This window comes from Lathamus discolor, chromosome 4 (assembly GCF_037157495.1).
Source record: "Lathamus discolor isolate bLatDis1 chromosome 4, bLatDis1.hap1, whole genome shotgun sequence".
Lineage (NCBI taxonomy): Eukaryota > Metazoa > Chordata > Aves > Psittaciformes > Psittacidae > Lathamus > Lathamus discolor.
Window position 1 is genome coordinate 126,373,006 of NC_088887.1, and position 25,914 is coordinate 126,398,919.

The 25,914-nt window shown below is 56.4% G+C and overlaps 1 protein-coding gene across 1 annotated transcript in view; it reads left to right on the forward strand.

Annotated features, from left to right (window-relative positions):
* Nucleotides 1-3,139: 3,139 nt before the first annotated feature.
* ARHGEF17 (Rho guanine nucleotide exchange factor 17) overlaps nt 3,140-25,914 on the forward strand; it is a 37,520-nt gene continuing 14,745 nt past the window's right edge. Inside the window, exon 1 of the mRNA XM_065678924.1 lies at nt 3,140-6,130. Within this exon, the coding sequence (XP_065534996.1) occupies nt 3,140-6,130 (2,991 nt within the window). The remainder of the gene's footprint in view (nt 6,131-25,914) is intronic.

Consider the following 25,914-nt stretch of genomic DNA (forward strand, 5'->3'; position numbering starts at 1 on the left):
GGAGGTGCTTCAAGATCCCTTCCAACCCAAACCATTCCATGATTCTGCAGTATTCATACTCACATGTATATAGGGATAACTGTTTTGCTGCATTTCTTACAGGTTGTCTGTGCATAATAATCATGTCTAAGTTTATTTAAGCGATTTGCTTCAAATCTCTAAGGATGAGCATCCCTCCAGCTTGGCTGCTTGCACCCATCCTGACTTGCTCCCTCCAAGTATATGGTGTCTTCCTCTAGTACCTTGCCACTCAAGGACCTCACCAGCATCCAGGGGAAGTGGTCCCAGTGTAGCTTCTTGCTATTGCAAAGATGAGGAGGGTGCTCAGAGTGCTCATTGGTTTTTGGATGATGCTCAGAGATCCCAGCATCACGGTGGGCTGGAATGGAGAGGGATGCTGCAGTGATGGTAGCTCAAACCACCAGGTTTTGCCGGAATGATGCTGTCATGGTTTAAGCACCATAAGGCTGAATGGTGAGGACCATGCATAGTGACAATGACTTTGGGTTGAGGTACAGAGCATGATGGAGAAGGCAAAGCCATCCCGGGCCTTTCCCTTGGCTGGAGCTCATCCACACCAAAATCTCCTCTGATGTACTTTTGGGGTTCTGCAATTGAAGGTCAAATTGGGGGGCTGCGAGAGCGGTGGCCGGTGGGGTAATCCCAACCTGGTGTCCCTATCTCTTCCCATCCCAAAGGATGGGGACAGGGTGGGAGGCGCCGGGCCACGCCACCAGGACCCAGGAGAGGGCGCAAAATAGCCAGATTTGGATAAATCCTGCTGAGTGTGTTGGAGCCCCCCCGGCTCCAGGAGGGATGGAGGAGAAGCCCTGCTCTATCCCACCATTCCCTGCCTGGGAAGCATCCATGGGAGGAGGTGTTTGGCCAAAACTTGACCACCGGAAAGCTAAACAGCTCCCAAAATACTGGTGGTGGCTGCAGGGACAGTGTGGGCTCGGGTGGTGACATCCAGCATCCCCGGGGCACCCTTACGAGTGATGTTCCTGATGGTGGAATCACCAGTTTTGGATGGGTTTATGGGTAGGAAGCTTACTTTTGATCTAACCGTGTCCTGCCTCGCCTTGGGGTCCTGTCAGAAGCTCCTTTGGTACCACCAGGCCTAGAAGCCAGGGTGATGGGCACAACAGGGTGCCTTAGAGATGAGGGGGGTGCTTTGGAACATCTCCTTTGCTTTTGAGATGCTGAAGAGAAGCAGCATGAGGACCAGTTCCCAACAGCACCGAGCAGGGATGAAACGCATGGCTCTTCCCAAAATCCCACCCTGAATGCCAGATGACCACAGGGATATCAGCATTACGGACAGGAGATACCCAGCCCTTTGGGAAGCAGGGAAAGAGGGTGGAGGGAGGGAAGGGAGAGCAGGGAAAGGAATACATGCTGGGGTGCTGCAACTCACAGCGTCTCCTGAAGCACATTTTAGGCCCTGAAAAATGCATTTATGGGGGACTTGGATTTATTTGAATCACCACCGTGGTTTTGGTGCCCCTTGGCCAGAGCCAGCAATGTCCTTTATGTAACCGGGACCCTACTCCAGCCCCATCCATGCTACCAAGGCCCCAGCTCACCCACCAACCGCCCCAACCACCTTCATTTCTCACATCCCCAGGGATAAATCTGCTGTCGTGGGGGAAAAGGGGGTTACAGGCTGCAAATAGCAAGCGCTGACAAGCGATGCTGAAAACCACGAGGAAGTCTGTTCGCGGGGCAGTGCGTCACCGTGCAAGCTCTGTGCAAGTTGGGAACAAGGTGTTCTGCCTTTCCCGAGAGGAGCTGCAAAGCAGGGGCCGGAGAAAGCCACAGCAAAGCAAAGGAGCTCTCGCTGGCTTCTGAGTTCTTGCTTATTTATCCCATTTTCCCCTAAAAATGCACATAAAAAGCTGGGAGGAGGTGGAGGGGAAAGGGGTGAAGGAGGTGGGGGCAGGGATGAAGGATACAGGGGGGTTTGAAGGATGGGGGGTGAAGGATGCAGGAGGTTTGAAAGATGCAGGGGGATTGAAGGATAAGAGGGAGATAAATGATGCAGGGGGTGAACGATGCAGGGGAAGGAAGGATGCAGGAGGCTGAAGAAGAGTTGGAAAGGGTGCAGAGCGGGTATGAAGGATACAGCGGGGGATTGAAGGATGGGGGCCTGAAGGGTGCAGGGGAGTGAAGGATAAGGGAAGTGAACAATGCAGGGGGGTTGAAGGATACTGGGGGGTATGAAGGGTGAGTGGGAGTGATGGATAAGGGGGGATAAAGGATAAGGGAGGATGAACAGGTCAAAGGGGTTGAAGGATGAGGGGGGTGAAGGTTGCAGAGGGGTGAAGGCTGTGGAGGGGTGAAGGGGGAGTAAAGGGTATGTGGGGTATGAAGGATGCAGTGAGTAAGAATGGGGAGGCTGAAGAAAGTGGGGGTGATGAAGGATAAGGGCATGATGAAGGATAAGGAGGGAGGGATGCAGGGGGTTGAAAGGTAAGAGGGATGAAGGATGCAGGAGGTGTGAAGGATAAGTGGGAGCTGAAGGATGTGGGGGGATCAAGGGAGGTAAAGAATAGGGGGTGAAGGGTGCGAGGGGGCGCATGAAGGATACAGGGGGACGAAGGATAAGGGCAGATGCAGGATGCAGGGCGGGTAAGGAATGGGGGTGTGTGAAGTGTTCAGCGAGGGATGAAGGATGCTTTGGGGGGTGTGTGAAGGATAAAGGGGGGAAGCGAAGGATAAGGGGGGGGGTGTGAAGGATGCAGGGGGGATTCCCGCTGGCCTGGGAGCCGGAGGGCAGCTCCGCAGACGTTTCCCCCCCAAAAAAAAACCAGGAGAAAAACGAAATAAATAATAAACCCGGGCCCAAAGCGGCACCATCCCCCTCCGCGGGAGGAAACCCCGCCCCGGGGAGGAAAGTTTATTTGAATGCAACAAATAAAGGAGCGGAGGGAGGGGGAAAAAGCCCGAAATGAGGTGGAAAAAAAAAAAAGAAAGAAAGAAGGGAAAGAGAGAGCGCAAACAAAGCGGGAGGGATGAAGCCCGCGGGCAGCCCGGAGGAGGAGCGGGGCCGGGCGGTGCCTGCGGCGGGGCCGGGGCCGGGGCGCGGCGGGGCCGGGGGGCGGGCGGAGGCGGCGGCGGGGCCGGGGGGGGGCAGACAATGGCGGAGGGGGGCAGCGGTCGGGGGGTAGCGGCGGGTCGGTGTCTCCTGCCCGCCTCCTCCCCGCCTTCCTCCTCCTCCTCCTCCTCCTCCTCCTCCTCCTCCTTCTTCTTCTTCCCGGGTAGGAAAGTTTCGGCGTCGATCGCGGAGCACCAACCGGGCCGGGTTTTTGGCAGCCTGGCCCCATCGGTACGGCAGCTCTCGCTTCGTTTTACCGAGCCGGAGCCAACGGGCCCGGTTCATGCCGGGGCTCAGCCGCCGTCCCCGGCTCCACCGCCGCCACCACCGCCGCCGCCGTCGTCGCCGCCGGGCCCGGGGTTAAACGCGGAGCCGCCGCGTTGGCCCAGCGTCCCGGCGATGCGGAAACTCTTCGGGGAAAGCTGCCGGCAAACTACGGGGGGAACCGGGAATGGGAGCGGGATAGGGAATGGGAGCGGCAATGGGACCGGGAGCGGAACCGGGAGCGGGAGGGGAGCTCCCCCGCCGCCTCCACCCCGCAGCCGCGTCCCGCACCCGGCTCTCCGTTCTCCCCGCGGAGCTCCGCCGGAGCCCGGCCCGCATTCCTGGCATAACTCGACTCGACCGCAACCACCCTCCTCCTCCCCATCACCCCGCTCCAACGGGGAGTTTGAGGCAGCCGCATCCCGTTCTCCCCGCGTTTCCTCGGGCAGCGAAGGCGAAGGGCAAACCGGAGCCCATCGGCACCGCGCCGCACGGAAGAAGAAGCAGGAGAGCGGTGGTTGGGAGAGCCCCGCGGATGGTGGCGATGCTGAGGCCGAAGGCTGCGGGAGGGTGGTCTCTCGACATCCCGTGCCTGTGGTGGCCCGTGTCTCCAAGGTGAACATCCTGCCCTTCAGCAGCCCTGGTGGGTCGCGGAGCAGCAGTCGTTATTCCAGCACGGAGACGCTGAAGGAGGAGGAACAGTTTGGGATCTGTTGGCCCAACCAAGGACGGACTCTCCAGGCGGGTTATGGCATCTATAGATCTCCCAGTTTTGGGACCAGTGATGGCCTGGCTTGGGGACAACCGGCTGTCCGTGTCCGTCCCAAGCTGCCACAGGGCACGGCCAAGGTAAAACCGGACTTTGGGAGCGAGAGCCTGCACCAGCCGGGGCTGCAAGGGGACCAAGCCCAGCACCGTAAGTCTTTGTCCAACCCTGACATTGCCACCGAGACCCTGACGCTCCTCAGCTTCCTCAAATCAGACCTCTCGGAGCTGAAGGTGAAGAAGAAAGGGGTGAGGATCGGCCTTGATACGGGCTCTGATGGCTGCTCCGGCATCACCAGCCCATCCCCAGGCAGCCGTGGCACCGCTCAGCCCCTCAACCGCTGGCCGCCGGGCGAGCGGCCAACACTCAAGGACCTGACGGCCACTTTGCGCCGTGCTAAGTCCTTTACCTGCTCCGACAAATCAGGGACACGGCGGCTTTTCCTACAGAGCACCATGAAGCAGAGCTCCTCCGAGCTCCTCCTGGCCACCACCGACAGCCAGGAGCAGGTAGCTTTGGATGGGGGACAGCGGGGGGATGAGGATGCTCTGCCCATGGTCATCCAGGACCAGTACATCCAGGAGGCGAGGCAGGTCTTTGAGAAGATTAGCAGGATGGGTTCCCAGCACGATTATGGCTTCACGGCCGAGCAGAAGGACAGTGGAGGTGTGGAGGGCGCTGAGATGGTGGCATCGACAGGGACAATGGAGGTGACCCTTCGGGGACTGTCAGAGAGCACACTGGAGAGCACAAAGCGTTTGAAGGAAGCAGAGTTGGAGGAGAGCCTCACTCGCAGGAAGTCCATGGAGGAGCTATCGGGTCAAGAGTCAAGCGTGACAGACGAGGGCATCGTCACAGAGCCAGAACCCATGGGGATGCCCTTCCAAGACCTGCGTGAAGTCGTGGATGCCTGGACACTGCCCAACACTGGGCCCGCGGCTGGTGACACTGAGATGCCACTTCATCCTCACCCAGCCCCGGCGGTTGAAGACCTTCCGACTGGCAAATCCGAGACTCCCAGCACCCCCGGCAGCCTGCGGCGCCGCCGTAAGTTCCCCTCGGCGGGTGCCAATGGCATGGAGGGTGGCAACGAGGGTGGCACCGAGCCCTACCGCTCCCTGAGCGACCCCATGCCCCACCGGAGATGCTCGGTGGCGGAGGAGGCAAAGAACTTCTCTGTTGACAGCAACCTCCTGGGTTCATTGAGCACCAAGACTGGCATCCCCCAACCTGCCACCATTGCAGGCAGTGCAGGCAGTGCAGGCAGCGACCTGTCGCTGGGCAGCGATGGGCCACGGGACTACAGCAGCCTCATCCAAACCATCGTCAGCCAGCCCGGCGCCATGGCTAAGCTCATCGATGAGAAGGGCAACGGCAAGACCATCAAGAAGAAGTCATTGAGTGACCCCAGCCGCCGCGGTGAGCTTCCAGCCGGCGCCTTCAAAGGTCCTGGTGAGGCCATCAGCGAGCTGGAACCCAGCATTCCCCCATCCAGCAGTGAGCCCATCCTCTCGGCACAACCAGCAGCGCCAAGCCCTGGCCACAGCTATGGCTTTGACCCCAAGCTGGCTGACGTGTTGTCCCCTCGCATCGCCCGGCGCAGCTCCAAGAAGCGCTCCAACCGTGCTGCTCACCAGGAGAACCAACCACCCCCAGCGCCCACCGTCCTCACCAAGAGCCGCCCGGCCACCAAGCACATTCGTCACACCAGCGAGCCCGCCACCTTCATCCCCATCACCGTCCCCGAGCCGCTTGTCCCCTCCGGCCACCACAGCCACGTCCCTGCACCGGCTGCTGGACGCTCACCCGGCAAACCCTTCCCGAGCCCTCAGCCTCCTTCGCTGGAGGATGTCACCAAGCGGTACATGCTGTCCCTCAACTCAGGTGATGGAACCCCGAGTCCTGGGGATGGACCTCGCTCTCCACCCGCTGCCCCACCGCCCCGGCTGCCCCGGTGCCCGCGGCCACCCAATGAGCATGGCCCCAGGACCAAGCCGCAGGTGGTAAGTGCCCATCCGAACACCTTCATTTCATCATGGGGTGCATGAGCCTTCAAAGCGTTGGTGGCTTTGGGGGTCTCTCACGTGTCCCTCGCTGGGGACAAATTCCCATCTATGGATGCACTGCCAAGAGCTTTCCCAGCCCTTTCCGGTGCTCCCAAGGGGATGAGCTCTTGTTTATAGGAGTGACCTACAAAGATGATTTTTTGGGAGAGAAAAAGCACTTTTCAGGTTAAACAGCACCAAATTTTAGTGGAAGGTGGGTTTATCTCCCATAAGGTCCTGCTAAATGGGGTTGCTCTTGGCCGACCCAAGATGCTGAAACAAAAATTGCCTTTTCCTTGCTGGGGAAGGCTTAAATGATCCTTTTTCTTGGGATTCATACCCATCACAAAGCAAATCCGTATTTTCCTCCCCCCAGAATCACCTTCCCTCTGGACTAGGGGCTTTGCCATGCTGGCAGCATGGCAAAAGGGGGAAAAATCCTCTTGTGCATGCCCTGAATCTATTATGTTTGGGTGAAGTTTTATCCTGCCTGTGGAAGAATGAACGCTGCTTGGGGGGTGATGCCAGGGTGGTTTGATCACCCTGAAGAGCAGCCACGTGCTTTAGGGTCTCTCCTGGGGAGGGTTTTGCCATTCCCGGCCCTTTGGCTGTTGTTTGAAGGTAGACTTGGGTTCCCATCTCCCTGGGTGTTTGTGCCGGGAAGTGCTTGGAAGCACCACCTCCTCCTGCGGCACAGCAGCGCCGGCACCCACAGGGCTTTTAATAGCTCCGGGCAAAGCCCAGAAATACCCATTCCCGTGGGGGACTTGCCGGCAGCGCAGGAATGGCGCTGGCAGGGCTCTCTCGCCTTGCTTTGGTGCTGATTTAGGAGGATGGGCTGCACTGTTCCCTTCCAACAGCCGCCGGCAGCCAAGCGTGAAGTCCTCGGGGCTGAGCCCAGCGGCGTAACCCTTGCTGGCCGGGGCTGAGCTGTGTGGAGCCTTTGCGTGCTCCCAGAATCCAGATCCCTGCAGCATCATTCCCCCAGGATGTTCTTTTGGGATCCGGCATCCCCACAGTGTTATTCCTCCCAAGATGATCTCCTGGGGTCTGGCATCCCCACATCATCATTCTCCCAAGATTTCCCTTTGGGATCTAGCATCTCTGCAGCATTATTCCCCATGGATGTTCTTTTGGGGTCTGGCATCCCCACAGCACCATTCCCCCTGAGATACATACATGGGGTCCAGCATCCCTGCAGCATCATTCCCCCCAAGATATTCTCCTGTGATCCAGCACCTTTGCAGCATCATTCCCCACGGATGTTCTTTTGGGGTCTGGCATCCCCACAGCATCATTGTCCCAATATATTCTCTTGGGATCCTGCATCCCTACAGTATTATTCCCCCAAGTTATTCTCTTGGGATCTGGCATCCCTGCAGCATCATTCCCCCCAAGATATTCTCCTGTGATCCAGCACCTTTGCAGCATCATTCCCCACGGATGTTCTTTTGGGGTCTGGCATCCCCACAGCATCATTGTCCTAATATGTTCTCCTGGGGTCCTGCATCCCTGCAGCATCATTCCCCCCAAGGTGTTCTCCTGTGGGGCTTCGCACCCCATTCAGCTCCTCTGGCTGTTGTCCCCATTGCCAGACAACAGCCATTGGTGGCTGAGGTCTGGGAACTCCTGGCTCCTGCGTAAAACATTCTTGGAAGTAATTTTGGGTGAACTTTGCAGCATTTTGGCTCGATGGACCAGTGAGGTGCTTGTCCTCCCCAGTCTCGGAATGACTGAAGCACATCAAGCGTTGTATTTAGTCCAGGTAACAAAGAACCTCTCAGGGCCACAGCTGGTGGCACCTTGGGGATATCAGCAGGTCCCCAAGGCAAAGCGGTGCACCCAGCAGCATTTCTTTATAAAGAAACATCTCTAAATTATTAATATTGTACGTTTGCATATTAGATGGTTTATATGAGTAATCTGTAAAGATCTAGTCCTTATTCAGGCAGCTCTCTGCCGTGCCCCAGGGATGGTGCCCTGTGGTGGCCTTGGTATCAGGGATGCTCTGCTGACCCCACGCCCCAATGCACCCCAAACCTTGGTCACTTTAGGATCATTTTGGGTGGATTTTTACCAACTCCAGCACAACTGGGACCCCAGTTTGAGCGAGCATCACCTCGGGGCCACAGGCCACCCCATGAGGCTGGACACCGGGGATGCTGCTCCTCACCTTGCTTGAACCCATCAGCCTCAGCCAAGAGGGTGCGAATTTTCCCTTTTAAGGGCAACACTGCAGCTGTATCTTCAAATCTCTCTCCTGCCTTTGAGTTTCTTTGTGCTGCAGCCATAACATAACTGAAACCAGGATTTTGAGTTCTCTCTTTGATTTATTATATGGTGGAGCTGGGATGTTTTATTTCAGATGGCACCAGCCTTGGCTGGGGAGGGGGAATGAAGGGGGACTGAGCTCTGCAAGGGAGTCGCTTTAATTATAGGCGAGAGCATCAAGGACCGGATATAACTTGGCACCAGGACGGCTGGCTGGGAGCAGAGATTTATGTGCTCCCTGAGCAACAGTGAAGAAATCAGCTTTATTTTGTATTTGGTTATGCTTTTCCCCTTCCTAACTCAATGGAGAGGGCTGGCGTCGTGAGGTCGGTCTTCTGCTTGGGGATATGGGCATCACTGCTTGGGGATTGTGGGGCCTTGTGCCAGGGTGATGGTCTGGCTGACCTGGTGTCTGTCTCCAACACGCGAAGGTGTGAAGGGATTAGTAATGGGGTTTGGCATGTGTGTGAGAATGGCAAAATATTATCTCCCAGGATTCTCCCCCATGATATTCTCTTGGGGTTGGGTATTTTGGAGAGGGGCTTTGGCCAAGGGCCTGTAGGGCCAGGCCAAGGGGAATGGCTTGAACCTGCCCGCGGGGAGACTGAGATGAGCTCTTAGGCAGAAGCTCTTCCCTGTGAGGGTGCTGAGGCGCTGGCACAGGGTGCCCAGAGAAGCTGTGGCTGCCCCATCCCTGGCAGTGCTCAAGGCCGGGTTGGACACAGGGGCTTGGAGCAAGCTGCTCCAGTGGAAGGGGTCCCTGCCCGGGGCAGGGGTTGGAGCTGGATGAGCTTTAAGCCCCCTTCAGCCCAAACCCCTCTGAGGTTCTCTATGATTCTATGACCCCTGCAGCATCACCCCCCTGATATTCCCCAGCCCCATGGTTTGGTGGTGGCTTTGGTGGAGGTGAGCACTGCAATTCCAGCTCTTTGCTGGGTCTGGCCACCCTGCACGTCCCAAGTGGGAGAGGTAACGTGCTGTTCTCCTTCCGCAGCAGGACTGTTTGTCCTGGGTGCTTTCCAGAGATCCTCCGTGGGGCTGGAGCCGGCCAAGCTGTCCTGGGTGCAGAAAAGGTCCTGCACCTTGTGTCTGACACCGGGCACGAGGCTTTTAATTCCCTAGGAGCCGTTAGCAGCACGTCCTGCTCCATGCACAGTACGGGCACTGCAGAAGGAAGGATGCTTGCAAGAGAGCAAGAAAACCCCCCAAAAGCTCAAGATAGAGGAGTTTTTCTACCTCCAGCATCCCATAAGTTGCTGGGATGGGCAGCACGCATTTGCACATGCATGTATAGGAGCCTACCACTGAGTAAAGGTGGATTCTTGTAGGACCTCACCTGGAGCATTGTGCGCAGTTCTGGGGTCCTCAACATCAGAAGGACATGGAGCTGTTGGAACAAGTCCAGAGGAGGCCATGAGGATGAGCAGGGACTGGAGCAGCTCCTGTATGGAGCCAGGCTGAGAGCACTGGGGCTGTTGAGCCTGGAGCAGAGAAGCTGCGTGGGGACCTCAGAGCAGCTCCCAGTGTCTGAAGGGGGCTACAAGGATGCTGGAGAGGGACTCTTCATCAGGGACTGCAGTGACAGGACAAGGGGTAACGGGTTCAAACTGAAACAGGGGAAGTTCAGGTTGGAGGTAAGGAAGAAGCTCTTCCCTGTGAGGGTGCTGAGGCACTGGAATGGGTTGCCCAGGGAGGTTGTGAGTGCTCCATCCCTGGCGGTGTTCAAGGCCAGGTTGGATGAAGCCTTGGGTGCCATGGTTTAGTGTGAGGTGTCCCTGCCCATGGCAGGGGGGTTGGAACTGGATGACCTTGAGGTCCTTTCCAACCCCAACCATTCTGTGATTCTATGATTTGGGGTGGATTTGGGGTTCGGCGAAGGTATAAGCAGGATGCCCAGCTGGATCTTTGGTTCTCCTATGGGCAAATCCTGCAGGGGATGGAAAATGAGGGATGTTCCTGCCATGCTCTGTTTGTTGCCTTTGCAGCAGTTGGATTAAACAGGAAAATATTGATTTAAATATAGCACCTCGCGGGAGCGGAGGAGTCGTGGGAACGCGGCCCCCGGCGCCCCGGCCGCTGCCTTCCCCACCTGCAGCTCCCCAAGCAGGGTGCGTGCACCCCAAAACAGTCATTAGGGATAGAGGGAGATTCCCGGAGGGAATCATTAGGGTCGCATTCCCAGGGATGCTTGTGTAAAACACCCTCATCCATCCTGAGCATCCTCCCTCCCGATCTCGCTCCAGCATGGCTCATCCGCCATGCACCAGCCATGTATCCCTTGGGCAGAGTTTGGCATCTTTGGACCTATTTATCCCATCCGTTGCCTTTCCATAAATCTCCATAGAAACCAGGTTTTGGGCCAGGCCTGGGAGCTTTCTCATTTTGTGGTGTTAGTGGGAATCTATAATTAAAGCTGTTGCAGGGGGAGGATGGGGATGGGTGAATCTTGGCTTTCCTCCCCCGGTGCCTGCGCTGGTGGGTTGCCTGGTTATGGAGCCCCTGGCTCTGCTGTGCTCAGTGAAAAGCTGGGGTGGGGAAACTGAGGCAGACAGGGAGCCCCCGCCGCCCTTTGGAGGAAGGTCGGAGGTGGGATGGAGCAAGGAGAAGCTGGAGGGCATCGGGAGGACCCTATCAGCAGCATAGACCCTATGGTGGGACCACCAGCACGAGGCCAAAAGCATAGGTAGGGGAGTGAATTAGCTCAAATCCCCTTAACCCTGCCCATTTTTCCCTCTTCCATTCCCTGCTCCCAATATCTCCTTAGCTCTGCCCATTTTTTCCCCTTTCCTTTCCCAGTTCCAATATCCCTGTAACTCTGCCCAGTTTTGCCCATTTCCTTCCCCGGTTCCAACATCCCCTTAACTCTGCCCATTTTTAAGCCTTTCCTTCTCCATTTCCAAGCCACCCTTAGAGCTGCCCAGTTTGCCTCTTTCCTTCCCAGCTCCCAGGGTTTTGAACACCCATGGGTGACACAGCGGATGTGCCTGGTGTCACCTGTAGCCATGTCTCTTGCTCCTTGCTCTATCTTTAATTAAAAGCCTGTAATTAATTAGCCAGCAAGCTCCAACACAAGGGCCAGCTGGGATACACATCCTTTGACCCCAGGCACCCCAGGGCAGCACCCCATGGGTGTGCGGTGACCTGCGATGGTGTCCATGGGGTGGGATCCAGCCCTGGAGCGAGAGGGTTAGCGCTGGACTGGGCTCGGTACCGGGGGCTGGCCTTGGCCTGCAGCCGCCTGGCCCAAAGGTCAGGCTCTTGGCAGGGTGCCGGGGCTGCAGTGAGGGTGGGAGGCTGGGACAGGCTCCTTGGGAGCTCCACTTCCAGCCTGCAGAGAGATCCATGGCTCTGTGCCCTGTGCCGGGTGCAGGGGTGCATGGAGAGGCCCCTGGTGCAGGGGTGCCCAAGCAGGGTGTATGGAGAGGTCCCTGGTGCAGGGATGTACAAGTTGATCCCTGGTGCAGGGGTGCACATGCAGAGGTGTATGGAGAGGTCCCTGGTGCAGGGATGCACAAGGAGGTCCCCGGTGCAGGGATGTATAAGGAGATCCCTGGTGCAGGGATGTACAAGGAGACCTCTGGTGCAGGGGTGCACGTGCAGAGGTGTATGGAGTGGTCCCTTGTGAAGGGGTGTCTGTGCAGGGGTGCATGGAGAGGTCCCTGGTGCAGGGATGTACAAGGAGATCCCTGGTGCAGGGATGCACAAGGAGGTCCCTGATGCAGGGATGCAGAAGGAGGTCCCTGGTGCAGGGATGTACAAGGAGATCCTTGGTGCAGGGATGTACAAGGAGATCCTTGGTGCAGGGATGCACAAGGAGGTCCCTGGTGCAGGGTTGTACAAGGAGACCTCTGGTGCACGGGTGCACATGCAGAGGTGTATGGAGAGGTCCCTTGTGCAGGGGTGCCTGTGCAGGGGTGCATGGAGAGGTCTCTGGTGCAGGGGTGCACACGCAGGGGTGCACGAGGAGGTCCTGGTGCAGGATTGCACAGGGAGATCCAAGGTGCTGGTGTCCACGTGCATCCCTGCTCAGGTAGGTTTGCAGTGCTGGGGTGCATGGGAAGGTCCTTGGTGCAGGGGTTCTTGTGCAGGGGTGCACACAGTGGTTGTGGGTGCAGGGTTGCCCATGCAAGGGTGCATAGGAAGGTCCCTGGTGCAAGGGGTGCACATGAAGGGGTGTATGAAGAGATCCCTGGTCCACGGGTGGACGTGCAAGGGTGCACAGAGAGGTTCTTGGTGCAGGGCTGCACATGCAAGAGGACACTGATGCAGGCTGCACATGCAGGGGTGCACCGGGAAATCCCTGGTGCTGGTGTCCATGTGCATCCCTGTACAGGGAAATCCTGGCGTGCATGTGAATCCCTATACAAGGAAATCACTGTTGCTGCTGTCCATGTGTATCCCTGTATAGGGAAATCCCTGGTGCTGGTGTCCATGTGCATCCCTGTATAGGGAAATCCCTGGTGCTGGTGTCCATGTGCATCCCTCTACAGGGAAATCCCTGGTGCTGGTGTCCATGTGCATCCCTCTACAGGGAAATCCCTGGTGCTGGTGTCCATGTGCATCCCTCTACAGGGAAATCCCTGGTGCTGGTGTGCACATGCATCCCTACAAGGGGAGGTCTGCAGTGCTGGGGTGCATGGGAAGGTCTTTGGCACAGGGTGCCGAGGAAGGTACCTGGTGATGGGGTACACGTATAGGAGGGGTGCATAGAGAGGTCCTGGGTGCAAGAGTGCGCATGTAAGGGTGTATGGAGATGTCCCTGGTCCATGGGTGCCTGCACAGGGGTGCACAGCGAGGACCCTGATGCAGGGTGCACATGCAGGGGTTAACATGCAAAGGGACACAGGGACATCCAAGGTCCTGCTATCCATGTGTGTCTCTGTACGGGGAAATCCCTGGAGATCAGCAGTGCCGCTGTGCACCTGCATCCCTGTCCAAGCAGATGTGCACATGCATCATATGTAGGGGCTATAGGGGGCTATAGGGATGCTGGGGGTGGACTCTTCATTAGGGACTGTAGTGACAGGACAAGGGGTAATGGGTTCAAACTTAAACAGGGGCAGTTTAGATTGGATCTAAGGAAGAAGGTCTTCCCTGTGAGGGTGCTGAGGCACTGGAATGGGTTGCCCAGGGAGATTGTGAGTGCTCCATCCCTGGCAGTGCTCAAGGCCAGGTTGGATGAAGCCTTGGGTGGGATGGTTTAGTGTGAGGTGTCCCTGCCCATGGCAGGGGTTTGGAACTGGATGATCTTGAGGTCCTTTCCAACCCAAACCATTCTGTGATTCTATGATTTTATCATTGGTACCCTCCCGTGAAAGTCTGCTGGGATGGAGGCTCAAAGCTTCCCAGGTCTTGTTGCTGTGGTGTTAGTTCATCATTGCAAGGGGTTTATGGGATTCAGAAGCTTTCCCAGGGATGTTTCCCAACTGGGAGGTTTCCTGTGGATGCCGATCCCTATGTGATATGAGAGGGACCACAGAGGTGAGTGCTGAGGTCTTCCCTTGCTGCAACTTCATTGCTGGGCTCTGTCACCTGTGTGGTGCAGGCGGGTCCCAATGGGGCAGTTCCTGCAGCTTTGGAGCTGCAGCATGGACTTCTAAATTCAGGATGGAGAAGGTGCTGTCACAAGAAGGGAAGATAAGAGTTGGGCAGCACTGGGGTCTGGTCTGTACGGAGTTTCTTCTCCTTCTCCCAGGTCTTTCCCTTGGAAAGCAGGGGAAGAGACTCCCTTCCTCACATCTATCCATCCATCCATCCATCCTTCTCCATCCACCCACTTCCATTCATATATACATCTCTATCTACTCACCTCCAACCACTCATCCATTGACCTCCATCCACCTATCTCCACCCACCTCCACCATCCATCTCCATGTATCCATCCATCCATCTCCATCCACCCATTTCCATTCATATATACATCTCTATCCGCCCATCTCCAACCACTCATCCATCCATCTCCATCCATCCATCTTTATCCTTCTCCACTCCATCTGTCTATCCATCCGTCCATCCATCCATCCATCCATCCATCCATCCATCTCTACCCACCTCCGTCTGTGTCCATCCGTGTCCATCCATCTCCATCCATCTCCTCCCATCTCCATCCATCTCCTCCCATCTCCATCCATCTCTTCCCATCTCCATCCATCTCCATACACCCATCCAGCCATCCCCTCCACCTCTCTCCACCACCCATCCAAAACAAGAGGCCCCACACACATGCTTTCCCGAGTGGGCATGGTCCATCTTCCAGGCCACCTCCTCTTGAAGGCATCAAGCCCAGCTTGCACAGACAGAACCCCCTAAACCAAGTACGCTGAGATTTCCACCATGGTGTTTCCAGGCCAGGATGTGTCCGGAGAAGCAAAATCAGCCACTTCCACCCCCTCTCCCTCAACGTGGCTCTGTTATAAAGCTCTGATGGCTGGTCCCAGTGGGGCTGTTTCTCTGGGCTCCCTCGGTTTCCATGGAGAGGATGGGTGAGGAATTTCAAAGGGAATGGCTCCAGTAAATGAACTCTTCTCTAAAAATAGCGTGTTTGCTTTTGGGTCTTTGGGAACTGTGGCCCGGCCAATGGGAGGGAGAACGAAAATCAGCATCTGGGTAAAGATATTCCAGTAACTTGCTCTTGGTGCAGACTCCTCTTGGAGCTGCTCAGCTTCCGGGGGACTGGTCCCAGTCTGCCCAGTTCCTGCCTGCGCTGGGACCAGTTGTTCTGTGACCACCTCTTTCGGTTGCAGACGGGGTTGTCCCCAGGCTGTGTGTCCCCCTGTGCCTTATAGAGGTTATTGTAAGTTGCATCTCTTTAGTTTGAGGGGTAGAAGGGTTGAGGGCAGGAATATGTTGGGCTGGTGTGCCCCCGTGTCCTGGGATGTCCCAGAGCCCCTGGGCATGTCCCTTCTTGGCAATGCCACCACTGTCTTCCACCCCACTGGTGACATTCAAGACACCAACAGATCCCATTAGGACATCTCTGCATGGATATGCTGGGAAAAGGACATCTGTGGTAGTGTCCACCTCTGAAAGAGCCACCGGGACATGTTTCCAAAGTGGGAACTGCCACCACCACATCCCATTTGGAGAAGCCACCATCCCAGTGGGGGACACAGCCACCACCCGGTCCCCTCAGGAGAAGCCACCATCGTGACGTGGGGACACCAGCATCCTCGCATGGGCCTGGCGAGAGGTTCCTTGGCGTTGCAATGGAGTTGCTATTTGTGACTGCCTGTTCCCGAGCCCTCCGGTGCTCTCCAAAAAAAACAAGAAGGGAGTTGTTTGCATGGGAAGATTGGCATCTCCAAGCCCGGGATATGGTTTCCTGCTTTTTATAGCTGGAGTAGCAGCAGACTCGTCGGCCTGCCCTGATTTGGCATCCTTCTCCTTGCTTTTTTTTGGGTTGGAAGGGTTTCATCCTGACCCCTCAGCAGAAACACCGTCTCTAGCAGTAGGGGATCGGGTTTGCTCCTTCTGGCTTTTTGGTTGCCCAAAACCTTGGTGAGATGGGATGTAGATGGCTCAGAGCCTCAGTAAGCGGAGAGGGGACTCGTCCCTTGGTCATCCGAACCCGGCGCAGGTCAGTAGATGCTGGAACACCCTTTCCTTTTCCCCCTTTTCCCCCTCACCCTGGGGTGCTGCTGTGACAATGATGTGGCAGGGAAGGTGTCACCTCTAGCCTTGTTCTGATGTGATGTGGGATGTGGGCATCCCTGGAGAGGTCCATGGTGTCCCCCCCAGTACCCTGCTGCCCCGTTTGCAGCTGTGCTGGGTGAGGAGACCCTGAATATGGGGTGCTGCAGGGCTTGGTGTCTGTGGGGTATGGGTGATGCTGGGGATGAAGGCTGTTGTGGGCTCAACAGGGGTTTTCTCATAGTGGTTGCATCCAGGCTGCTGCCAAGGTGATGGATACAGGCAGGGGGGGCATGAGAATAGCCAGGGTAGGTGCATGGCATAGGCTGTTTGGGGCTCCTGGGTCCTGGGTGCCCATCAGCTCCTGCGTGCTTAAGGATTTGTGGGTGCCCATGGATTCCTGGTCCTTGTTCGCACATGGATGTCCATCAGCTCCTGGGTGCCCATTAGTTCCTGAGTACCCATTGATGCTCCCGGATACTCATGGACTGCTCTGTGTCCCCGGGTGCCCATCAGCTTCTGGGTACCCACTAACTCCTGGCTGCTCAGGGACTTCTGGGTACCTGTCAGATCCTGGGTGCCCATCAGTTCCTGGGTGCTTGTGAATTCATGGGTGTCCATGGACTCCTCGTGCCTGTTGGATCCTAAGCATCCGTCAGTTCCTCCTGGTTACTTGTGCATTCCTGGGTGCCCGTGGAATCCTGGTACCTGTTGGATCCCTGGTGCCCATCAGCTCATGGGTTCTTGTCATTCTGTGGTTTCTTGTGGATTTGTGGGTGTCCATGCACTTCTGGTACCTGTTGGATCATGGGAATCCATCAATTCCTGCATCCCCATGCACTCTGGATGCCCATTGTCTTCTGGGTATCCATGGCCTTCTGCGTACCTGTTGGCTCCTGGGTGCCCATCACCTCCTGGGTGTCTCTCAGCTCTTGGTTGCGTGTGGGTTCATGGGTGTCCATGGACCCCTGGGTACCTGCTGGATGCTGGACGTTCATCAGTTCTCAGGTGCCCATGGACTCTGGATGCCCGTAAGCTCCTGGGTGTCCATCGGCTGCTTCGTGCTTCAGACTCATGGGTGCCTGTGGACTCCTGGTACCTATTGGGTCCTGGGCACCCATCAGCTCCTGACTGCCCATGGGATGTCCATTGGCTTCTTAGCACCTATGGATTCCTGATACCTGTTGAATCTTGGGAACCCGTCAGCTCCTGGGTACCTATTGGATGCCCATTGGCTTCTGGGTACCCATGGACTTTTGGGTTCCTGTTGGCTTCTCAGTACCCAACTGAGTTCCTATAAGCTCTTTGGTGTTGCCAGGTCCTGGTGCCCATCAGCTCCTGGGTGCCCATGGGCTCCAGGGTAGCTCCTGTGCATTCACCAGCTTCTGAGCGTTCATCAGCTCTTGGGTGCTCTTTGGCTCCTGGATATCTCTTAGGTTCTGGTGCCCCTGGAATTATGGGCCCACATGAGCGTATGGGTGCCCGTCAGCTCCTGATGCCCCACAGTTCCTGGTGCCAAATGGATCCTGATGCCCACTGGCACCTGGTTGCCCCTGAGTTCCTGGATTCTGTTTGGCCCCCAGGTGCCCATTGTCCTGGTGCCCATCAGCTCCTGGATGCCTGTCAGCATCCCATGCCCATTGGCTCCTGCTTCCCGTTGGCTTCAGGTGCCCATCAGCTCCTGATGCCCTTTGGCTCTTGGGTGCTCATCAGCTCCTGGTGCCCAGTGAGTCCTGGTGCCTTTCATCTTGTGGGTACCAATCCCTTTCTGATGCCCAATGGCTCCTGGAGCATTTGGCTCCTGGATGCCCATCACCTCCCGGTGCCCATCATCTCCTGTTGCTCATCTCCCCCTGGGTGCCAAACCAGTGCCCTCCTGGGTACCCCAAATTTTCTTGCACCCCTTTCACCTGGATCCACACTACAAGGGCACCCAGGGCATCTCATACCCCCATGTGCCAGGCTGGCACCCATGTGCCAGCATCAGTCACCCTTCTCCCAGCCTTCCCTCTCCCCCCCCAGAATCCCAGTAATGATTGCTTTTTAGGTGCTTTTGGAGGATGCTGGTGAGGATCCAGGGATGCTGATGAGTCAGGGGGTAGCATTGCAGGGCCCAGCACTTAGGGAAGGCAACAGAGAAGGAGAAGGAGGAGGAGGAGGGGGAGAGAAGAGCAAGGCTGACCTCAGCATCTGGAAAGCTGCACTCTTGGGCCGTGGCCTGCGTGCCGAAAACCGGAGGCCAAAAAAATCCTTCCATATTTGGTGAAAGCTGCTCCAGGGCTCGGGAAAGGCTCCATGCAAACGGGGGGCCGCGAAGCCCCCCCTGCGCCCTGGACCACGGCAACACGGGTTCTGCGAGGGGATGGATGGTAGGGATGTGTGTGTGTAAGGTGGGGTGAGCATCACAGGCGGGGTGAGAGGGGGACATGGGGAGGGGGGATCCATGGGATGCTGCCAGCAGCACAGGGAGGATGCTCTGAGATGCACCAGCATGAATCTGAGCCTTGTATTTGGAGGAGAAGAGGAGAGAGAACCCCTCAGTCCCCAGCACTGGTGATGCAAACCCGAATCCGAAGTGCAAATCCCATGGGAAAAGCCCCACAATGCATTTAGAGGATGATTTTTTTCTTGCTGTGGGAAATGAGGCTCCTGCCATCTCCCTGTTTCCCAGCCCACCGGCACTGGTCCCAGCACTGCCGGGCACCAGGATGGCACCGGGATTCCCAGCATCCTTCCACCCCACCCGGCAAAATTGCTCCAACTCCTTTATTTGTTATTCCTGGTTTTTTTCTCACACTTAAAAAGCAGAATTGCAGCCAGGCCATGTCCTCTGGGATGAATCACGGCAGCCGAGAAGTCAAAGAAGGGAAAACAACTGATTTCTCAGTGCATCCGTTTGGGGCTGAAGCCACCCTCCTCCTCCTCCTCCTTTTTCTCCTCCTCCTCTTCCTCCCTGTCCTGGAGGCGGTTGTGGTGCCGGGTTTCTCCATGGGAGCATCCCTGAGCAAATCAAGGCTCCTCTGTGAGCTGGGAGCCTGGGAAAAACCACGACCGAGGGAAAAGCAAACATCTCCAGGCCCAGGACTGCGAATAAACACGGGAGTATTATTAGTAACCGAAGTGGAGCTGAATCAGAGCTGCTGATTTATGCTCTTCGTTGCTTTCAAGAACTTACGCTTTGGAAAGCGGCTCCGGCTTTTCTTACCCGTGGGAGAGCTGAGTGGCTGGGCTGGGAAGGGATGCAGCCCCGGATGTGATGCTCTACAGCATCACCCTGGCTCGGATACGGGTCCTGGTGCTCCCCTGGGATGTGGAGAGTGGTTTCTGCAGGACATGGAGCCTGGTGGTTCCAGGGATGGAGGTGGCTTGTCCCGAAGGGATGGTCATGATTGGTGTCCAGGGATGATTGTGACTGGTGCCCAGGAATGGCAGTGGCCAATACAAGGGATGGGTTTGCTGGTACCCAAGGATGGAGGTGGCTGGTACCAAGGGATGGTCGTGGCTGGTACCAAGGTATGGTCATGACTGGTGCCAAGGGATGGGGTGACTTGTACCCAGGAATGGCAGTGGCTGATAGCAGGGATGGAGGTGGCTGGTACCCAAGAATTGAGGTAGCTGGTAACCAGGAGATATTCATAACTGGTTCCCAAGGATGGAGGTGGCTGGTACCAAGGTATAGTCATGACTAGTGCCCAGGAATGGAGGTGACTGGTAGTCAGGAATGGCAGTGGCTGATATCAGGGATGGAGGTTCCTTGGGATACTCAGGGATTGAGGTGGCTGGTAACCGGGAGATACTTGTGACTGGTGCCCAAGGATGGAGGTGGCTTGTACACAGGGATGGTGGGGGCTCCTATCAGTGGTGGAGATTACTAGTACTCAAGGATGGGTTGACTGATACCCAAGGATGACAGTGACTGATATCAGGAACGGATGTGGCTGATATCCAGGAATGGAGGTGTCTGGTGCCTAGGGATGGAAGTGGATGGTACCAGTGATGGAGGTGATTGGTACCCAGGCATGGGGTGACATACCCTGGAAAAAAGGTGATTGGTATCCAGAGAAGGAGGGACTTGTACTCAGGGATCGAATGACATTGGCAGGGATGTGGGAACTGGTACCCAGGGATGAGGAGGACAAGTACCAGGGATAGGTGGCTTGTACCAGGAATGGAGTTTACTGCTGCCTAGGGATGAAGGTGACTGGTACCCAAGGTGCCAGCCAGGGGCTTTTCCAGCTGTGCGTGCAAGTTTTATGTGTTGGGACGATGCTCTTTGCTGTTTGTCACCTTGGGATGGATGGAAGCAGCTCTGCTTTTGTTTCCAAGTCTTTTATTTCCAGGAGTTTGATAGAAATTAAGCTAAGGGTGCATTAAGCTTGAGCATTCACTATGCACTGCATGCTCCTTGGGGCAGAGGACTATCCCCATGCACCAGTGGCTCCCACTACATCCCAGCTATATCCCAGCTCCCTCTAGTGGGATCTATCCTGCAAAGAAACGTCCAAGGATAAAAAAAGGTGCAGAAATTCCACTTCCCTCTGATTTCTTCCAAACTGGGAATGGGAGACTCAAGGTGCTGAGATTCAGGGCGTTCCTAGCACAACCCTACTACGAGACACTAGAGAATCCTCCCTCCCCCACCAAGTAGTGCAGAGCATCAGGAGCTGACTGGGGGAAAACCAACTTGTATTTATTTATCCTTCCTGTTTTGGCACTCTTTGGAGGGGTGGGAATAGTTCTGCTTGAAGCAAGATTAGCTCCTACTTCAGCAGCTGTGGGAAGGATGAGCTGGGAAGGCACCGAGTGGCAAACCCCACTCCCAGAATGGCCCCAAACACCCCAGGTTTTCCTTAAAGCAGGAGATTTTTGCCCCAAAACGAGGTCTCAAAGTCAAAATCCCCCATGGCTGAGCCCCGGCACAATTCATCACACCAATGGCCCCAGGGAGATGCTGCGTATTGCAGGTCCAGGAAGGGAATCTGGGGTGAAACTGTGTCTCCAACAGATAAGGAGATTCCCCCTTCCCTTGGGATGTGATTTTAGCATCCCAGACTGGGTGATGACAGCATGTGTGGCACCCTCCTGCGCTTCCCTGGCTCCAGTGCCCCAGTTCCCATCGCACCATTACGTGCACTGATGTGTGCATGGTCTCAGCTTGGGCTCAAAGGCTAACGTTGCTGTGACGGCTGGGATTCCTCATGGATGCACATCCCTACTCTCCTTTTACCCCCCAGATTCAATTTTTCTTCAAAAATTAAGGGTTTGGGCCTTTTTTTCTCTATTGATGCCTCTTTGTTCAGAGGGGATGGGAGCAGGACACAATTCCCAGGTCCTGTTTTTAATCCTTTAAGATGCTTTCAAATCCCCAGGGATGCTCAAGCTCCTCCTGCATCACTGTGCCCAGGCAGGGAAAATAAAGATGATGGATTTGCACCCAGAGGCTTATTAAGTAAAGAATACAAGCAAGCTGGGAGAGCTCCCATCCTTCTTCAGGAGGCCAAGCGGGGTGGTATTCCCAATGCCAGATGGAAAAACTGGGGGAAACCCTTCTCTCTGAGCCCCCTATCCCGGGTTTGGGGTGCTGCAGGATCCCCAAATCCCCAGTGCTGGATGCGCTCCATCGCTGGGTTTTCAGGAGCATCCTCGCAATGCTGGCACAAACCTTTGGGATGGGGGGGGTGAGCCCTTTGGCTCCATCCCAAGGGATCAGGATGCTTTTGCTAGGAGGGTTTGGGTTGTTTGAGGGGGGAGGAATCAGCCAGGTTGCCAAGACCGAAAGGCTGGTCCGAAAGGAAACCTAAAGGTGTTTACAAAGAGCCGCGCGGCTAAAAATAACCCGCTCATATTTTAGACGGCCCTAAAAATAGGCAGCGCTGTTGGAGTGGCCAAACACTCCCAGGAATTTCCTGTGGGCTGCGGGCCGCGTGCAGGGGGGTCCGGGCTCTGCGGCCAGCGGGAATGGCCGGCATCGCTCCGGCTTTTCCTTTCCTGGGTGATGCGGGATGAACTCCATCGGGCCCCTCGCTGCACAGCGGGATCTCGTGGTGCAGGCAGCGATGGATTTAACCCTTCTCCATCCATCCTTTCCCCCGCCGACAACCTCCAAAGGGGTTGGGTGTGTTTGGGAGAGGTTTATAAATCCATCCGGAGAAAGCTCAACCTTAATAGTAGACAGCAGAGAATCTACTTGCTATGCCACTGCGGGAGGATGCTGCGTTAAATGAAAGGGTTGATTTAAGGTTGGGGGGGGGGGGGGGGGGTGGTAAGGACCCTGTGCAGATGGAGGGATCCCCCTGCTCGCCCCGGGGACAGGCATTCCAATGGGAATGCTGGAGGGCGTTGCTGCAGGCGGAGCAGCCGGTCACCATTGCAGCAGCGTCACAGCGACGCAGGGGCCAGGGCTGCGGTTTGAATGAGGCAGGGATCGCAATGGGAATGGGATGGGGACTGCAACCTAGATGGGTCAGGGATCGCAATGCAGACGGACCCAGGTTTGCAACCCTGATGGGTCGGGGATTGCAATGGGCATGAGTTTGGGATTGCAATCCGAATGGATCAGGGATTGCAACACACATGGTCTGAGGATTCCAAACCAAGTGTATCTGGGATTGCAACCCATACGAGCCACGGACTGCAATGCAGATGGCCCCAGGACTGCAAACCAAGTGGGTCTGGGATTGCAGTGCAGATGGACCTGGGGTTGCAACCTCAATGGGTCAGGGTTTGCAACAGGAATGGGTTTGGGATTGCAACCCAAATGGCTCTGGGGTTGCAACCCAAATGGCTCTGGGGTTACAGCCCAAACCAGTCCAGAACTGCAGCCCACATGGGTCCAGGATTACAGCAGATAGGTCTGGGATTGGAGCCCAGATGAGCCTGGGATTGCAATGCAAATGGATCCAGGATTGAAATCCTGATGGATCTGGGTTGCAGTGCAGATGAGCCTGGGGTTGCAACTCGAATGGGTTTGGGGTTGCGGATAGATGGGTCTGGGACTGGAAGCCAAATGAGCCTGGGATTCCAATGCAGACAGATCCAGGCTTCCAAACCACATGGGTCTGGGGTTGAAACCCAGATTGCTCTGGGGTTACAGCCCAAATGGGTCCAGAACTGCAGCCCAGCTGGGTTTGGGATTGCAGCCAGGTTGCTGGGTCTGGGATTGGAACCTAAATGAGCCCAGTATAACAACACTGATGGACCCAGGACAGCAAACCAAGCAGGTCTGGGGTTCCAACCCAGAACAGCCCAGGACTGCAACTCAAAGGCATCAGGGTTGCATCCCAGGTGGGTCCATGTCGTGGATGAGTCCAATGCTGCAGCCCACATGGACCCAGGTTTGAAACCCATTCAGCTCTGGGATTGGAGAACAGATGGGTCCAGGATTGGAACCCAGATGGGCCTGGGGTTGCAATTCAAATGCAGGTGGGGCTGCGGACCAGGTGGGTCTGGGATTGGAATCTAAATGGGCTCAGGTCTGCAACCCACCTGGCTCTGGGACTGCAACAGAAATGGATCAGGGATTGGATCCCAGAAGAGCCCAGGATTGCAATGCAGTTGGGTCTAAGATTGCAACACAGGTGAGCCTGGGGTTGCAATTGGAATGAGTTTGGGATTGCAGCCCAAATGGGTCTGGGATTGGAACCCAGAACATCCTGGGATTGCCACCCAGATGGGTCTGGGATTGACCCAAGGTTGCAGCTCATTGCAACCTACATGGGCCTGGGATTACAACAGAAATGTGTTTGGGACTGGATCCCAGAGAAGTTTAGGACCGCAACCCAAATGGGTCCAGGATTGCAATGCAAATGGATTTGGGATTGCAACTCAGACAGGTCTGGGACTGCAGCAGAAAAGGGTCTGGGATGACCATGGTGCTGCAGAAGAAGTTGCAGGAGCCTCTGCTTTGCAAGCAGCTCATTACCCCTAATGCAATTAGCTGTACCGGCTGCACTGCAGGCACCCATCCTGCCCACACCGGGTGCTGCGGATCCCTCCTCCCTGATCCCAGTGCCAGAGTGTATGTAAGCCTGCTGCACCTCCCCTCTCATTATATGCACTGAGTTGAACGTTCTCTGCCATGGAGGGTGCCGGGGGGGGCACGCCAGATGGCTGCACAGCATTGCGCCCATGGATGGGTGCACTCTCGCCGGGGTGAGATGCTCCTCATCCTCATTACCAAGAGGAAATGTACTGGCTGCAACGGGAGGAAGCAGCCCTGCTGCACGCCGTTGCTGTGGCAACGGGCTGAGCGGCTAATTACATTTAATTAACCGAGCAGGAGGGGAGCGGTACAAATGGATCCGGGCAGGGTGCATCACCCCGCAGGCAGGGATGTGGGTGCTGAGGTGATGATGTGGGGAGAAGCAGGCTTGCTCCACGCCTCGGTTTCCCTGTTGGCAAGGTTGGGGAGGGGGACACGGTACCCAGGGACCCCTCCACTGATGGTGATGGAGATCCCCAAGGATGCTGAGCACCCCAACTCAGTATGATCTCTGCATCCCCCTCTCCCCAAAAATCCCACACCCCAAGAAAGCATCGCTCCCCCCCACACACACTCAGTACAACATCTTCCTCCGGCAAAGCCTCTCCAACAGCATCTTCCCAGCAGGATCCGGCCCTGCCTGCATCCATGCGCGTGTGTGGGCACGGCTCAGCCTCCGTCTCCCATTGCTCCCTCCTGCCCGTGCCTCGGTAGCACCCGGGGCCGGGGACCCGCGTGCGGCCACGGACGCATCCTGCTGCCGCTCTGCGGGGGGGCTTTTGATACCTATATTTCTATATATATATGTACACGCACACAGAACCCTATTGATATAAATAGCTCCTCTGCTTTACCCCCCTCCTTGCTGCATCCCGGCGTTCCAGCTACTTTAAAGGGGGAGATCTGTGTGTGTGTGTGTATATATATTCAATATCTTTTATTCCTTGGGCCGCGTGGGACGGACCGACCCCGGGACCCGCATGCTGCAGATGGTGAGGACTCTGGCGCAGTTCACCATCGCGCTGGAGGACATGCGAGACATCGGGGACGGCATCGACGCGGCCTTCGCCTCCTCGGGGCTCGGAGGAGCAGCCGAGGAGCTGCCGGACAAGGGTTGTGGCAGTCGTGGTGGTACCGAGGTGACAGGAAAAGGGATGGGGAATGGGGGGGTTCTAGGGATGGAGAGGAAAAGGGGGGGAAGTGGGATGGGGGGGGGGGTGTATGGACGGTGCATGGATGCGTCATGTTTAGACACGTGTGTGCCCAGCAGAACCTGGTACCTGCAGGGTCTGGACCGCGATTGCCGTGGCAACAGTGGCTCCATCCTCATCCTCAGCCAGACGCCCCCGGGATCCGCAGGGAAAGGGGGATGCTCCTACCCGGAGAGGGTGATGGAGGGGCTGAAGCCATCGCTGCCACCCCCTGTCAATGCTGATTTACACCATGGAGGCGTTGGCTGGTAGGGAAGTGCCCCGATTCCCATCGTGATCCCAAGGGTGCTGAGCATCTTGGGAGAGGCAGGATGATGCTGGGGTGCGGCAGGAGAGCAGATGGAGACCAAAGCAACATCAGCCCCACAGGGAGAGGCTTTGCTGGGGTAACGGATGCGGTGGGGTGCACCCTGCCCGTGCCTGGGTACCACTTCGCCCTGGCAGGATGCTGCGTTACCCCCAGCTTCTCATCCAAGTGGGAATTTCCCCCTGCTGGGATAATACCACTGCTGTAACAGTGGAACAAATCCCCTTGCCAACAGTTGGGCCTCATCCTGCATCTCCCCACTGCTGCACATCTCTAGCTGCTGGTGCAGTGTGTGGTGCTGAGCCTGTTCAGCTCATCATCCTGGCCCTTTGCTTTGGTCCTG